Source organism: Uloborus diversus, chromosome 8 (assembly GCF_026930045.1).
Source record: "Uloborus diversus isolate 005 chromosome 8, Udiv.v.3.1, whole genome shotgun sequence".
Classification (NCBI taxonomy): Eukaryota; Metazoa; Arthropoda; class Arachnida; order Araneae; family Uloboridae; genus Uloborus; species Uloborus diversus.
Window position 1 is genome coordinate 34,471,968 of NC_072738.1, and position 17,943 is coordinate 34,489,910.

Below are 17,943 nucleotides of genomic sequence, written 5' to 3' on the forward strand. Positions count from 1 at the left end.
AACAAGGGTCGACGTGAGGTCATGTCAGCTGAGTTGGAGAATAGGGGCCCGGCTCGGAATTGAGCTCGTGCAGGGGGTAAAATATCGTAATGGTGAAAGGTGTAGAAAGAGGCTTGTGAAAAAATTGACCTTTGTCATTTTTTTCCCGGATCCGCTTTTGCTCTCGGCGACCCTGTTTATAACAATTGAAATAAACGTGACACAGTATTTTTTTCCGTAAAATTATTTAAAAATATGCAATTTTAAAATACCATTGAGGAGCATCCAGTTTCGAAAATTTGCTGGAGGAAAGTACTCGAACCTCTCCCATTTTTTTAACATTCCCAAAGATGGTCTAAAACTGTTTTTAAATTAACAGTATCACAAATCTTCTGGGAAAGTGCCCCGTCCCTTCCTTTCTCTCTGCATCATCAATGAAGAACGTTTTAAATCGCGTTTTTAGTGCTAATATTTCGAAAAATTTCCGGGGGGAGCCTTCTGAAAACTCCCTTTCCTAACATCACTGAAGGTCAGCAAAAATTTCGTTTCTGGAACTTAACTTTCGAGTAATTGCCGGTTTCCTAGTCTTTACCAAAAAAGGCTTTTTAAGACTTCAATTTGAAAAATTTCTGGTGGATGGCCTTGGAATCTATCTCGACTTAAAATCACCAAAGATCTTCTAAGACTGCATTTTCAGAACTAATATATTAATATATTTTTAAAAATTTCAGAGGAGAGCCCTCGGAACCGCTCTTCATACCATTTACTCGAAGATAATTTACAAATCTGTTTTCGGATTGCCGCTTCTGAAAAATTGCAGCAGGAGAAACCCTGAACCTACGTTCCCCTAATATCACCAAATATTGTCTAAAATTGAGTTTTTAAGACTACAATTTCGAAAATTTTCTGGGGGAGAGGCCCCCTAGGCCCCCCTATTTCAGACTCAAAGTTGATCTTTCCATTAAGTTTATATTGCTAATACTTTAATGACTCCCAGAAGCCAGAAAGCTAAATCCACTCTATCATATTTGTTGTGATACATGCGTTTGAAAAAATATTAAGGGACTGCCAAACTCGTACCCGACCCCTCCCACCAGGTTTTTGACCTCGCATCGAGTTTGGAAGTCGCCAGGATATGGCAGCATAAAAAAGGGAATGTTTATGACAGGGCCCAGTAATGTATGTTTGTGTCGAGGGACCCATCACGTTCTAAGACAGACCCAGTCTTTCACCCATGTGAACATCGCTAGATCAGTTTCATATAACAGGGCAATTAAGTTACTTGTTATGACTGCAGAAAAGGACATACTAGCCAAGCAGTATTATCATTAAGGAACTATTCAATCAAATTCCGGGCATTATAAAAATACTTAAATGGACAATTACAATCACAATTTTCCCCCAAAATAAGGTTAAGCTAATACTGTATCAATTTATTCACCATTAAAGCACAGAAGTGTTCATATCTGTTAAATTTTGTATAAATAAAACACATTTAGTTGTTAAGAATAATTTCCTCATATTTAAGTGACATCCCAATCATTTGATAAAATTTAATATCTATAACAGCTATGAGGCCGCTACACCTCGTAATGCCAGGGCCGATTTTTTCAACCAATCCGCCACTGAACACATCATGCGATTTTAAAAAGTTTCCGAAAAATTTCAAATAGCTTTTGATGCAGGAATTTTAAATTCTTTTGCTCCAAACAATTTTCATTAAATATATGGTGACAGAGAGGGATGTCTAAAATGTTGCTGAGACCAACTGGAAGTAGGCTCAAGGTTGACTGAGTTGCCAACCAGTGAACTATAGTTTTATATTCTTAGTCCTTTTTAAATGTCTGACCGTAAAAAGTGTATTAAGGGGGTATTCTAGTCTAGAGGCTTGATTTTAAGGTGATTATACGGGCGTAATAGAAAAAAAGAGTAGCTATTTTCACTATCCATTTTTATCAGTTTTTTACTGATACTTTAAAGGTATAAAAATGCATAATAGTTGGAAAAACATTCAAAATTGTAGTTGGTGGAGGCTGACAAAGTGGGGACTCCCAAAAAAGGGGGGTCTTCTGGTTGACATGATTCTACTCCTCCAGTTGATCTGAAACATACAGTTAAGATTAATTCTTACTAAACAAGGATGGAGAATTGTCTGGACATAGTCAATTTGAAAATTTAAAAAAAAAATTTTAATTTTGGTAATTTTTAAAAAATAGTAAAAATCAAAAATTACAAATACCCCTATATGGAGACAATTTTGATAGTACTAAGAAAGTTTGTACCAAATTTCAAGTAAAATGGTGCATTAGAACTTGAGATATCCTGTCAACCGTATCAAAAAACTAGTTTTGAGAAAAACACGTTTGAAGTTTGCAATCTTATTTCAGCAAAAGAGTTTATTTTAACAAAATTAACTCATTTAATTAATCATAACTCTAAAAATATTTTGAATTTCCACAAATCCTCTTAGAAACTTATTCTTAAAGGTCTAAACTTTGAGAATATGAAGGAAGAAAAATCGATTTTTTTTTTTTTTTTTTTTTTTTTTTTTTGGATTTCTAAACTGGAATATCCTCTTAAGCATTTTAATATATTTTATTTATTTATTTAAAATCTCTTTTTGTGTTATTTTTGTTTATTTACTTTGTTGAAATTCTAATTATTTTTATGCAAGTTAGAAACAAATCTGATATTGTGAAAAATTTACTTTTTCAATAAAGTATACTATAAATTGTGATGTAATAGTTTGTTTCAAGAGTTTCATGCTTGTAATATTTTATAGAAATGTAATAGATGGAAAAGAAGCAGCATAAATGGATTTCAAAGTCATTTTCATTGTTTTATTCCAACTTCTATACTTAAAGCAAGTTTTCCAAAAACATGTATAATTATTTATTTCTATTCACTTATACAGCTGATCATGTTTTTCTTACAGGAGTATTTTATGAATAATTATGCATCAGTTGGTGTAGATGCTTTGGTAGCTCTCAATTTTCACAAAACCAGGGAATCAAAGTTTTATCTGTATGGAAGTCGCTTGATAAATCGGGTAATTGTTAATTTTGGTATTTATTCAGTTTTAATACCCTAATGACAATATATATTTCGTCATCACGATATACTAATTTCTTCAATAAATTTTGAGACCTTATTCTTTGGAATTGATCTAAAACTTTTCTTTTGAAGTTGGATAAAAATTGTTGTGATTCAGCTTTGATAATACTTGGAACTACCTTAAAAATTTCAGAAAATATATTCTTTTGAAATTAAAGTACTTATAGAAACAAATAGTTAAGTATTTATTGGAAAAGATATTATTTAGTGGAATTGTGTGCTAATGAGCATAAATTTCTCCTTTGATAGCGTTGTAAGCTTTTGAAGTTTGTCCCAAGCACTTGTAACATGAAATAGGGTTCACAGTTTAACGAGAACTCTTGATATTGTCAATGTTTTTTCTGGCAAGATTCATTAATTCCACAAATGAATTTTGATGAATCACTGCAATCACTGTATTCGACTTTACAGTAACGTAGTTGTTTCATGATGTAAACGAGTTATGCACATTAAAAGTATGAATAAACTCACTTTAAGCATTGGTGGTCTGTTAAATGATTTTCGTTATTTTTCATAATGACTTGAATGTTTAAATTGACAATGTCTCAAAACTGGAGCTTTGGACTTAATGACTTTTGCCTGAATACTGACGATATTATCTTTGGAGATTGATGAATTGAATAGGATCAGGGTCATTCTTCAAAAAGTAAAAGTTTCTGTCATACGCCTTTTACAGTAAAAACTTTAACCCGTTCGCACCCAGCGTCACGCGGACGCTACGCAACGATTCCTCTCCTATCAGCCCAGCGTCACTTATCCGCTACGCGCTCTGATCTACGCTGTAGTCCCAGCATCACGTATATGCTTTCTCGAAATGGAACGATTGAATTGAATATTTAAATGATACTAGATGGCGCTAAATGGCTATAACTTTAATCATATTCGAGTCACATGCTATTTGACCTTCATGTACACGCTTTAGTTTCTTATTTGGGCCTCTCAATGGGATAGATTTTTTTTTTATGTAAACAACAGTGAATCACTGCTCTGCGCATATGATTTATGAGGTCTCAATTGCTCTTGTTTATATCTTTGCTTCTCTTTTTTTTTACGAGTAATTGAAAGAGATATACATCTAGCTGAATAAATTATGGGGGAGGGAAGGAAGGCTAAAATATTTTTGCGTATGTGTTCCAGACTTTTGGGATTCCCCGTTCGATGAGAGTATAGGAATGATTTCAAGAGGCCTGAAGTTTATGATTATTTTTGAATCCTTTCTAAAATTGTTCTTCTGTATTTATTCTTTTTTATTTGGGGATAGAAAACCGCAATAAAAATGATTAGCGAAGTGAGTGAAAGGGAATGTTTTCGAGTGAATTATGAAGCAGTTTTGAGACTTGTCGCGTGGGAAATATAACTAGTTTAAATTCGTTGCCCTAAGTTGTTTTAATCAAAATTACATAAGGAACATATTTTTTTGCTACATTTCTTTTTCTTTGATTCCACACTCACGATGTCAAACTCTAACTTTGTTTTTGTGCACATATCATTTAATTTTGTGCACATGGTTAAAGTTTTAGTATTCTACTTATTTTACTTCCTTCTAATAATGTAATAGTCTTTATATTAATAATTAGTAATCAGTAGTACATTGTTTAAGCAAAATTAAAATTTCAAGCCATTATTTTGAGATGCTGATTTTATATGAATATTTTTGTTCAGTTAGGCTTAACTGCTGTAAATGCTCGGGCCGATGGCGGCGTTCCATTTCAGAACGTTCGGTCCCGTAGCTGCGCTTCGTTTTCCGAGCGCTGGTCCTCAAGGGGTTAAGGAGCAATTTATTTAACAATGATTTTTTATTTCATCAAAAATATATCTATTTAAACCTGCCAACAATTTTTTAATAATAATTTTTATTTTAGTATATTTTTGGTTCACAACATGTGTGAATTCCCACATTTGTGACATATCACACACCTTGTGCGACTCTTTTTGTTGCTTAATAAATTGTTTAATTAAAAGTATATACTTATTTATTGATTATTCCTTTCAGAAGTGTTTCAAATACTAATTGTTAAAGTATAGTTAATATTTTAATATTAATCCGTTTTAGTTCGTTTCAGTAGAACAAGAAGTCATATCACACAATAAATTCTCACCTCAGTTACCTAAACACAAAATGCTATTTGTCATTAACATGTGGCAGTAATGACATCAAATTTTATTTTCCATGATACAAGGAATCCCCCTAGTATATTTTCAGCCATAGTTGAAGTTGTGAGATTTTTGTCGGAAAATAAAAAGATAGATTTTGCTTCAAAAACTTAGTATGGTTATTCTGACTTCTCACCATCTCACCTCTGTGAACTTGAATTTCAGGGATGTAAATTAATGCAAAAAAAGAACTGAATATGTTTTCATATGTTTAACATGTGCATAATGTAGCAACAAAGAAAAACATTTTTTCCCTGAAAAATTTATCTATTAGGCCTATATTAATGGCAAATTTCTCACCTCCGTGAATCTCACTTCGGTGTCAGACCTTATCAATGTTATTATTTCTGTCGTGAAAATAAATGATGGAAGAGAAAGATATCAATAATAGGCATTCTACCAAAATTATAAATTGCCAGTATATCCTGAAATTTACTCAATACTGTTTTTAACATACATTTGAAACTACTAATTAATCTGTACTTTAATTAAAAGAGCTTAATATTATGTTCCCACTAATCACTAAAATAGCTGATTGTTTGCGCAATTAACAAAATTACTACTTTGTTATTAAATTGGCCTCAATTTTTAAATTACTTAAAGTTTTTTTCGTTTTTTTTTTTTTTCATTTCTATGAGCAAGGCATTTTCTAATTTTTTTATTTATGAGTAAAACAGTTGGAACTTAGCTGGGCCATTGTTTATGGTTATTTCTAGTAGGTAGCACTTTGATGTAAGAACGAAAAAAAAAAGAAAAGAAAAAGGTTTCGAAATTGAAAACTATTTGCTTTCAAAAGTTACGTTTTCTGGAGAATGACCCATCAATTTTACTAGACCCTGAGCCTGTTGCTGGTCGTCATTTTTGTTCTTGTATTGTATCAAGTGCTGAAGTATTGAATTGAAATCATGTGTAAATGTACAGTCGGACCCTGATTTAACGAATTCATAGGGACTTTTATTCATTAAATCGGGGCTATTCGTAATATCAGGGTTAGGAAAAAAATGCACTCACCTTATCTAACAAGCAACTGGCCAAAAATATCCATGATTTGAAGCGTACACTTTTTATTTAGCATTCAGCAACTTTTTACACACTTTTTAATTTGAAATTGTAAAGTACTGAGTTGTAGATGTTTGACAATTTCCTTGATTCTTGACTCAAAATAGCTCTCTTTCAACTTAATGGAGAGAAGAAAATACTGTGTCATTTACAGCCTGCTGCATGAGATATGTTTTTACAGTTTCCAGGTCATGTAAAGCATTTGAAAAAGTAAGTTTTAATGGGAGTTTAATTATCGCCTTCTGCACCAGAATCCCCCTCGCCCGTTAAAAATGGCCGATTCCAAGAAAGTCTTTTTTTGCTTTGGACAAAATGTATGTATCTTTTGGAAAATAATCCAATATTTCCTAACTCAAATTAACAAAAAAAAAATTGGGCTGTTAAATTAATTCATTAATTCGGGGTTTATTATTCTGTAAATAGAGGGTTTTGCCTTCATTAGAGTCGGGGAAAGAGAAAAATTTACTAAATCACGAAATTTGTTAACTAGAGGTTCGTTAAACCGGGGTCCGACTGTATTTTTAAAAAAATAATTAATATTTTGTTCAAAGTTCCCTTTTGGCAAAGTGTCATATCTATGCGCTCTCTTTTACCAAAATTATTTTTTTTGAAAGTACATTTAGATAAAATGTTGCTCCAAATTCAATTAATAATTTTTCTCTTCCGTCCTCTCAAACATAAAAAAATCATCATTGCTTGTTTATTTATTAAGTAACTGAACAGGGCATGAAAATTTTGAGTTACTGCTTTAAAAAAAGAAATTATTTTGATTGTAAGAAAAACTTGATCAATTTCACAGAAAGAATTAGTAGAGGTTTTAATCTTTAACACACAATTCAATTCTCAGTCTGTTATTTGAAAAGTCATAGACTATTGATACAAGAGTGAGAGAGAAAAAAAAATCTTATATTTTTCAGGAACAGTTTATGAACTTTATCATTATTGAGACTATAGAAAATTTGAAGTCTGTGATTTATTTAATTTTTCGGTATAATTTATTATAATGTACAAAACAGTCTTCTTTTTTTCTCTCCACTATTTTTTTTTCCTTTCATAAACTCAACTTCATCCTTTTTGTTTTCTAACTGCTTCATTGTATGGTTTTCAGTTTTTGTACTTAGTGTATGGAGCGAAAGACATTTTGGAAAGAGGGTGTGAAAATCTTCACCAAAAAATCGAGCTGTACCTGGATGGGAAGCTAGTTCCCCTTCCTGAAATTGAAGCTGTGATTATTCTCAACATTCCAAGCTGGGGTGGTGGTGTAAAACCATGGGAAATGGGAACTCCCGAAAAGAAGTTTTCTGCACAGAGGTTGTTACTTATGATTTTGCATATTTTGTTAAAATATATTTTAACCCTTTTTTTTCTCTGTAAAATGCTTTTTTTGTAGGACACTACACTACTTTCTCTATCATCTATTGAATAATGCCAATTTTTTGAATAACTAAGAATAACTAGGAAACATTTTAAATATTTTCTCCCCTAGTTTGTCGCAATTCGATTAAAAAAAGCCTTTTTACAGAGATTAATTTTCTCAACATCGACATTTTTTTAACGTGATTCAATGGATAACTAAATATTGCTAATAGTGCCAAATTGAAACAAGATTCGATTTCTTTTCCAACTTGCTGATATATCACCAAGTTGCCAGTAAAGCTTGACGACCAAAAGCTTGCCGATATATTGCCAAGTGTTCGCCTAATCATAACTTGACTTGAGTTTTCATTGAAATTAACACTGATTTTACCCAAAAAGGTGTATAAAAACCCTTTTAGAACATCCGAATGTAACCACTAGGTGCACAGCTAGACCCTTCTAAAAGTCTACATACCAAATTTCAAGTTTCTACGGCATACTGTTTCTGAGTTTTGCCAGATGGGGTACATAAAAACGTCACAAGAAATTTTTTTGTAATTAACTTGGAGAACGTCATAATAGCTGTTTTAGGCATCTATATGCTCTTAGGCATATGTGCACCTGCAGTCGGGTTTAAAAAAACCCACTCAATATTCATTCACGGGTGAGTACAAAAGTGTTTGGTCTTGGACCTCCAAATATATGGACTTTTTTTTTTAATTGGTTGTAATGAACACTTGGTTACAGAGATCTCTTAAACCAGTTCAGTTAAGATTTGTTATAGCAGGGTTTGACTGTATTTCTATATTCTTTGTTGCCAATTTTTTCTGAAATGTTTTAGAAATTATTTACATGTTACATTCTCCAACTTATCCAATAAAACCATGCATAAATTAGCGTTTCATCATTGACAGTTTCATTTCCCCATTTGAAGTGCATTCTTATAACAATCCTGTATTGGTAACAGTAGCGTAACTAGGGGTTAGCAGAAGTGGCTCTAGCCAAGGCCGCAGCACCCAGGAGGGCGGCATTTCGACTGATTTTTTTTTAAAAAAAAGGTGGGTTGTCAAAATTGATAATTAAGTAGAAAAATGTTTTCATGAACAAGAATTCAAAAAAAAAAGGAAAGAAAAGAAAAACTCGCAAAAAAAAAAGCTAGAGAAGAAACCAGGGAGTGATGGTTGAGGACATTCTATGCCCGATTCTTCTTCTTTTTTTTTTTTCGGGGAAGGGACAACATTTTGTCCTGTATAGTTTGAAGTGGACTAAGTATTTATTCTCATTATAGTAATTAAGGTAAAAATAAAGAGTCTTATCTGAACAAAATATTGGGAGAATTTAATTAGCGATATAAGTATAGTATTTTTATTTTGCCTGTATGTAAATGGTCTTGTTATTTAGTCAACTTCAAATTATCAATGCTTTTTGTATTTGCTTTGCTTTCCTAACTATAATAGAATTTTTTAAATTGTTTGATTTTAATTTAAAAAATTACTTAAGGTTTTTTCTTTCTTTTAGTAAATGTGTAAATTATGTTTATTGTACATTCTCCTAGTGGTTTGAAACATTCTGTTAAAAATTAAAGCTGTTTAGGGGGGGAAAAAAACATTGCTATAAAGGAAACTGGAAAATGTTTGTCCTCTTTTGGTTCAAGAATATGCATTATTTATATTTATTAACGAATTGCAAATAGGTTTAATTGAATTTGTGTGAAATGGGGGGGACAGAACGAAAATATTTGGGAAAGGGGGGGGGGATTCTCAATTTGCCAAGTGAAGTCCCAGTTTTACCAAATGATAAAATTCACGTATACATTTTCATAACATCTACTGCTAAGGAGCATTGGGCATCTTTGAAAACAATTTTTAAAAGAAAATAAGGATATTAAATTTGCAACACTGTCTCCTAATTTGTCGAATCAAATAGTCAAATGCGCCCCACCCAACCCCCATCCCCCTTGCAAAAAAAAAATTTTTGGGAGGTCACAGTTAACTCTGATGGCTTCTCATCAGGGTGACCCTGGGGGGGGGGGGCACAGTTTCTTAAGTTTTTTCCAGGGCGCCTGACCCGGTAATTACGCTAGGGATTGGTAATAAAGCAAATTTGAGATTTTAATACATTTCCCTCCAACACCTAGTTAAGTTTTCTGACATCTAAATTTATCTTTGCGGAAGTCACCCCCTCCCCCCCCATCACTTTCAAAACTGAAGTTTTTGATTCTTTGCAAATCGTACAGTTAGACTTTGTTTTATCGTTTGCCAGCATTTTCTTTGTCAAACCCAACTAAGAAAGCCAAATGACTGGGACATTCCACATAGTTGAGAAACATTTAAATTGAATAATTTTGGATGTAGATTGTTGAAGGGGGTGTTGGAACAATGGATTTTTCAGCAGAAAAGACTTGACTGAACCGTAAAATTAATTTAAAAATAATTACCTTAATGCCTGGACACATATGTTTGACTTTGAATGATTTCAGTATTGCTCCCCCCCCCCCCCCCATTCCCTTTTTCTTAAAGATTTTCTGAAATCTTTATTGTAGCATATCAGGGGTCTGGCCAGAGGATATTTGGGTCCGTTAACGGACCCTTCACAAAAATCCGATCAACCAAAACGGACCTTTCACAAAATCCCGGTCAAACAAAACGGACCTTTCACAAAATCTCAATCAAACAAAACGGACCCTTCACAAAATTCTGATAAACAAGATTGGATCTTTCACAAATTGTTTATTGAAAGAGCAAATCTGAAAGCAAAATAATGCATATTTCTGTGTATAAACCGATAATTTTTGGAACCTTTTTTGAAGTCAAATTAGAGGGATCAGCTTATACAAAATCGGCTAATTTTGAAAAAAAAAAAAAGGGCACTCTTGCGATGCTCCTGCAAACTATAAATAATTGCTACTTCCAAATAAATATAATGGTTGTTTGTTTGTTTAATCACAGCTAATTAGCAGCGGTGTTGTTGTAAACTTTTCTGAAAACGCATTGATAAGCACTTTTTCACCAGCTCATGATTTAATAAACAATAATAATATATGTCTGCGAAATGAACTTAGAACTGCAAAGGGATAGTAAGGGTGGGGAAAAATATGATGACTTCAGATAGGGTTACCAACTTCAAAATTATCACCACTTAGCGTCTGGCGTTGAACCTTTATAATGACTTGATTAGAAAATATTCTCATCATTTTACCATCTTGTCAATATTTGCGTTTTTACCATGCGGTGTGTTGCGATGTTTAATTGTTATTTTGGGGAGAAAATTACATGGGTTTTGATTTTTTGATGCTAACAAGGATGCTTAACTTTAAATAAATTCTTTTAATTACCTTTTTTTTCTTCAGATATCTACATTTTGAAAAATGCAATATTTTAACCCCTTGAGGACCAGTGCATGGAAAACGAAGCGCAGCTACGGGACCGAACGTTACGAAATGGAACGCCGCCATCGGCCCGAGCATTTACAGCAGTTAAGCCTAACTGAACAAAAATCTATATATATAAAAATGGAGTTTGGTAAATTTGTTCCCTAAGATCTCAGAAACTACACGGCAGATTTAGCTGAAACTTTCACCATTTGTTCAGTTTGGTACTGGGAAGGTTTATAGACCAGTTCGAAAAAAATCCGATTGATAGTTCCCTTTTTATTCCAATTTTAGTCCCAATTTTCGCATAAATGCCCCAATATGGGGATGGATAAAAACGTGCACTCATTAACATTATATGTCCATCGAAAGCGCTAATTTTTCTGCTGAAGATAGTATCTGTTCGAAGTTTCTAAGTTGTATAAAAATTGAGTTATGAGCTTTTTTGTTCCCTGTTCGAAAGCTTTCATCAACCCAAGTCAATATTTAGTGTGTCATCTCAACTCCCAAGAATTGTTGTATTGTTGAATATTTTTGCGTTTCGTCTGACTTTTTGAGGCTTTTCTCAAGTCAAATCTTAAAGTAACGTTTTTCCACAAGATTGGCTAAAAATAAATGGATTTGGCTGATCACTTTACTTCTAAACGGAACTTATGTAATTAATGGTTTATTATTATTATTTATGCTGATTCAACACTTGCTCACTATATCCAACCAACCGACAGAAATATCGGCAGAATTTTTTCTGAAAGATTTCAGTTGCTGATGCATTTGGCAGTTTTTTTCCACTGTCGCTGTTTTTGAGCCCAAAGACTACGTAATAATTTTTCTCAGCTTTCACCATATAAACAAAATATCGCCAATCAAAGATACTTTAAAAAAAAAAAAAACTGTGTAAAATAATTCAACAACTAAATTAGGCACGTCCATAAACCGCACAAAAACTTCCATTAATTTTTCTTTTTGCACAATTTCAAACAATCGCCAAATTTTACTACATATTTTGGAAACATTTCGGATGAAACCGTTTAGCGCCATTTTATTTTGACCAAAAGTATCTCAGCATCTGGCAACAATATTTCTATAATAAAAATTAGTAAGGAGGGGGAGTATTATCGAAAGTGTCCCAAAATGATTCTCGCAAATTTGATAAGATTTTAAACCGCACCAAGTGCTACATTTTTTAAAACAGTTCGTACATCAATAGCCATACAGAGAAGGTTTTAGATTTAAAAAAAAGTACTAACAGATAAATCTTTTTAAACATGTAAAGTTTAATTTCATATTTCGGAAATTCTTCAAATTTGTATATGCTTAAATGTCGTGCTTTCGTTTCTAATTGAATACTATTTTGTTCTTTATACTTATTGCTATTTTAGTTTAATGAGTAAGGAAGAAGCTCGATTTTTAATCACGTCAAAAAGGTTTGTTTTAAATTCTTTCACTTAAAACAGAAAACAAGGGCAAGTAACGATTGTTTCTGATAATTATTACTGACCCAGGCAACGCCGGGTATTTTTGCTAGTATTCATATAAAATCAGCATCTCAAAATAATGACTTGAAATTTTAAATTTGCTGTAACAATGTACTACTGATTACTAATTACTAATATAAAAACTAGTACATTATTAGAAGGGAGTGAAATAAGTAGAATACTAAAACTTTAACTATGTGCACAAAGTTAAATAACATGTGCACAAAAACAAAGTTAGAGTTAGACATCGTGAGTGTGCAATCAAAGAAAAAGAAATGTAGCAAAAAAATATGTTCCTTATGTAAATTTAATTAAAACAACTTAGGTCAACGAATTTAAACTAGTTCAATTCCCATGCAAAAAGTTTAAAAATTGCTTCATAATTCTCTCGAAAACATTCCCTTTCACTCACTTCGCTAACCATTTTTATTGCAATGTTCCAGTCTCCAAATGAAAAAGAATAAATAAAGAAGAACAATATCAGAAAGGATTCAAAAATAATCATAAACTTCAGTGCCGCTTGAAATCATTAATGTACTCTCATCGAACAGGGAATCCCAAAAGTCTGGAACACATAAGCAAAAATATTTTAACCTTCCTCCCCTCCCCCATAATTTATTCAGCTAGATGTATATCTCTTTCAATAACTCGTCACAAAAAAGAGAAGCAAAGATATAAACAAGAGCAATTGAGACCTCATAAATCATATGCGCAGAGCAGTGATTCACTGATGTTTACATAAAAAAATCTATCCCATTGAGAGGCCCAAATAAAAAACTAAAGCCTGTACATGAAGGTCAAATACCATGTGACTCGAATAAGATCAAAGTTATAGCCATTTAGCGCCATCTATTATCGTTTAAATATTCATTTAATTCGTTCCGTTTCGAGAAAGCGTATATGTGACGCTGGGACGTCAGCGTCGATCAGAGCGCGTAGCGGATACGTGCCGCTGGGCTGATAAGAGAGGAATTGTTTCGTAGCGTCCGAGTGACGTTGGGTGCGAACGGGTTAACATCCAATGTGAGAATCATATTTTGTTCTTTTTTCAAACTAACTTTGCTTTATTAGGATGCAAATAAATGAAAAGTCTCTTTATTTCTGTTAGAACTCTCATTTCAAGTTTTAAAGCAAAATTCCATTTTCTGTTAAGGGTAAAAAATTAAAATGATGGTTTTTTTTAATGGTTTATTTTATTTATTTATTTATTTATTTATTTATTTGCTTCAACTGTGTCTACAGATATTAATGAAATGTTTATCATAGGACTCTAAAATGCAATTTTAAAATAATTTTATCAAAAATATTTCTTTTACAAGCCCTTTTTATACTTTTGATGCCTTCACTTTGAGAATTGCGATCTCTTTGCATCCACTATGGGAATCCGATTTTTCGAATTTTTCATGTTTATTATGCTTTGTTAAGAGGTAAACAATTAAAATATCTTTTAATTTTTGTTAAAATCACGGAATTTATAAGTTTTAAATGAAATTCTGTGCTTTTTAAGAGGCCTTGGGTCAAAAAGTTAAATGCTGAAAATGTTCTATTCCGAATTTTATTTTATTTATTTATGTTTTTGTTACAATTATTTTAAATACTGTGCAGAAATATTTCTAGTATAATTTAACATAATGTAGAATGGTAGATAAATATTGATACTCAAGAGAGCGATGCCCCCCCCCCCCCTCCAAATATCAGAAAAACACTCCAGAATGATATTCTCGACGTAGAAGAGGAAAACACTCAACTTTTCCATTGATGCAGTTTGTGCCTTCTCTAAATTCTAAAATTTCGTTTTAACATTTTTTTTTTTTTTTGCGAAATTATTTGATTTTTCACAAAATTAATTCATTTTTCACAAAATTATTTGATTTTTCACAAAAACCGGACCCTGTGAAAAATCCTGGACAGACCCCTGCATATAAAATTATCACTTACAACTCTTTGTTTTTATTGTTATTTTATTTGTTTAGTTTTTAACTTTTGTATTTTCTTTTCTTTAAGATATGATGATGGAGTGTTAGAAGTTATGGGTATTTATTCATCCTTTCATATTGCCCAACTTCAAATCGGCATGTCTGAGCCTGTTCGTCTTGGTCAAGCAAAAAATGTCATGGTAATTTATCTTTTTTTTTTTAGAACAAACTAAAAACATTAACATTCAAAAAACAATGTTTTTAATTGTTCAAATTTCTATTGTGAAAGTAGAACAAGATATACAACTGCATTTTGTTTGTATACTATGCACAGAGAAAGAGATAAATGAAAATCTGTCTTAGCATTTATAATTTGTTCATCTTTCTAGTTATTTTGATTGTTACTTTATTATTGTTTTAATCCCTTTTTAGCCTGCTTTAATGTGAAAGTTTTTTTCCCCCTAATATTTTATAAAATATAAGCATTAAGAAATGCCAAAACAAGACAAAAAAAATGAGTTCAATAGATGCATTAAAAAATTTGTGTAGGAGTAAAAAAAAATTGACAGAATGGGTATGAAGTGTGGGACATTTGTATGTTTGTCTGCTACCCCTTCCAATAGCTTTTCAAACAATAATGCTTTGTAAGGGCAGATTGAGAAATTTTTTGAGGAGGAAATTGATTTTTTTAATTACTTCTTACCACAAATCTGATTAATACATGCTTTAGGGATGGGACCTAATACGTCATTTTTATTTAATACAAGCCAGGGACCATGGACGCCATTTTGTCAAGGATATGATAGCAGAAGTTCCACGAACATATTTCTTTTTCGTTAATCCTAGCGTCAATGACCGGGTATCTTTTTGCGACTTTTAACATAATTTTTATGCTTTGTAACAAGGTCTTGGTAAAATTGCTATTAATCCTTGTTATTTACATGAATCTGAACTAAAGAAATTTGTAACCATGTTTTCAAAAAAATTTTTGGGGGGGAGTTTTTTAGCCTCTAAAATTTTATACCTAGATTCAATAACCAGGTACCCGGGTACCCATTGCACTTCACGTCAAAAAATACCCCTTCAAAATGCTTCTGACACCAATTTTTGATGATTCTCATGTAAAATGAGCCTTTGAATCAAAATATGACCACCGTTTTCCCCCATCAGTCCCCCTCCCCCTTTTGGCAATGCGGCCCCAAATTGCATTACGCTTTCGGCAGTTACATAGTAATTATTTATATTTGATAGGGAAAACAGCATTGTATTCACCATTAAAATTTTTCTGAAGGGTCAGAGAAGTGTATAGTTCAAAAGCATGAACATTTGTAGCAAGTTGCGAAACTCAAGCACGTACCCCCCCCCCCCCCGCAAAAAAAATATATAAAAAATCCTCAGAAACGATTTTTTTTTTTTTTTTGGATAAAGGTTCGTTTTTCACTTATTTTCTGGTGTAAAACCAAAAAATTGGACTCACTTCCCAAAATTTTTCGCGCTGTAAAAATAATAATAATAATAATAAATAAAATTTATTAAACACTTGAAAACATTGCATATTACACACGAGTCACACTGCAGATCTTAGACGCAAAGAAAGTTTCCGTATAATTTACATTTATTCAAATTACATTTACAGATATAATAAAGATTTGAAATGAAATTAAGTATACTCATAATTATATTTCAGAGGGCACTACACCCATTGGTTTTCACCATTCGATCAAATGCTTCGAAATTATCAAAAAATATTTGATCAATCGTGTCAACATTATATTTTGTTTTGTTCTAAAACGAAATAGTTGTGACTTTTGGTTGCTCCAGAGTTTCTTTTGTTATGATGTGAAGTGGAAAACAATATTACGGCCTTTTCTCTTTTGTTGATGTACGAACATATTGTTACATCATCAGTGATTCCAAATAAGAAAATTCGTATCTCTCAATATGTAGACAGTAATATTTCAGTTTGGAATATATTATCTGTCTTTTTTTTTTTTTTTTTTGAGTATACCTACGAATGTCAGACGGCATGACAGCAAAGGTTGAGCAAATGATTGTAAGGATAAAAATTACAGATAATATTTTTCGGTACAACAGGCCTATGTGTATATGGTATGATCTTTGCAGGTCTCATGTGGTCCGCAGGTCGTAAGTTGAACATCACTGGTATAAATAAATAAAATACGACGAATTCACTATGAAATACCAAAGGGTAAAATATAATACATCCAGTACAACGAAAAAACTGGAGAATCACATTTGTTTTTAACAGACAATTTAGCATGAAACGTAAACATAAAACGCTGGACATGGCCATTAAAGCCATTATTTAATAAGCCATTTCGTTTTTCGGTAAAAACAGGATACACAAACTTCCCCAGATGAGGGTGGAAGAAAACGTTTCAATTAAATAGAAGAGTTGTCAGAAAAAAAAATATTTTTCTGCTCTAAATCTTCGCAATTCAAAATAGGTACCCAGGTACCCGGTTATTGAAAGTAAGGGAAAAGTTTGGTCATTGACGCTAGGGTTAACGAAGGTATTCTGAAATTGCTTTTTAAGAAATTCACTTTTATATCTATTACAAAGGATATTTCAATGCCTCTTCCCCTAACATCATCAAAGGTCATCTAAAAGTGTTTTTTGAAACTTTGATTTTGAATTTTTTTTTTTTTTTTTTTTTTTTTTGCTGCACATGGTTTTTTTACAGCAATAGATTATTTTAAATATTTTTTGCAACACAAACAAAAGGCTTGAAACTATTTAAATGTGCATCATGATTCTAATCAAATGATTGGATAACACTTGTATAACCATGTTAACATTATTATAAATGTCATCATTGGGTATTTTTCACAGTGGGTGTAATAATATGCCATTTCACTGCTAATGTTAGTTGAGACTAGTTCCAGAATGAAAGGATCAAAAACAAAAAAAACTTAAGTACTTTTTTTTCTTAAATATTAATTGAGAACTTACTTATTTTGGTTTTTCCTTTTTTGGAACCCATTTCCCCATTAAGCTGAAGCAGACTTTTAGGCTCTAAGATTTTCAACTTTTAAGCTCCTTTGAATATGTGATATTTTGATATAAAAGGTTGGAATTTGTTTGATTTCAGATTTTATTACTTGTATGCATATCATTCATGTATTAATCATTTTAGGTCAAACTCCTGGAAAAAGTTCCTGTGCAGATAGATGGAGAGCCATGGAAGCAGCATCCAGCTGAAATAAACATCGTTCATCACAACCAAGCAACATTTTTACTCAATAATCGTTAAAGGTACCCTTGTAGTAAATCTTCTCATATTTAATTATTAATATTTTTTGAGAAAGAAGGAATAAAGTTTGAAGAAATTATAAAATTCTACAAATAGCTTATATCCTACTTGTAAAAAACAAAGGGAATATTCTGATAAATCTGCTATATTGCTAATGAACCCCTCTTCCATGTGCTAACCTGTTTAGTGATGCTGTCAAAGGGAAAGACAGTTTTTATTTTTACCACTACCGGGGGGGGGGGAGA

The 17,943-nt window shown here is 32.1% G+C and overlaps 1 protein-coding gene across 1 annotated transcript in view; it reads left to right on the forward strand.

Annotated features, from left to right (window-relative positions):
- The window catches only part of LOC129228014 (diacylglycerol kinase epsilon-like), a 42,275-nt gene extending 24,577 nt beyond the window's left edge, over nucleotides 1-17,698 (forward strand). Inside the window, exons 10-13 of the mRNA XM_054862641.1 lie at nucleotides 2,915-3,028; nucleotides 7,415-7,617; nucleotides 14,512-14,623; nucleotides 17,582-17,698. Of these exons, the coding sequence (XP_054718616.1) occupies nucleotides 2,915-3,028; nucleotides 7,415-7,617; nucleotides 14,512-14,623; nucleotides 17,582-17,698 (546 nt within the window). The remainder of the gene's footprint in view (nucleotides 1-2,914; nucleotides 3,029-7,414; nucleotides 7,618-14,511; nucleotides 14,624-17,581) is intronic.
- The last annotated feature ends 245 nt before the right edge of the window (nucleotides 17,699-17,943 follow it).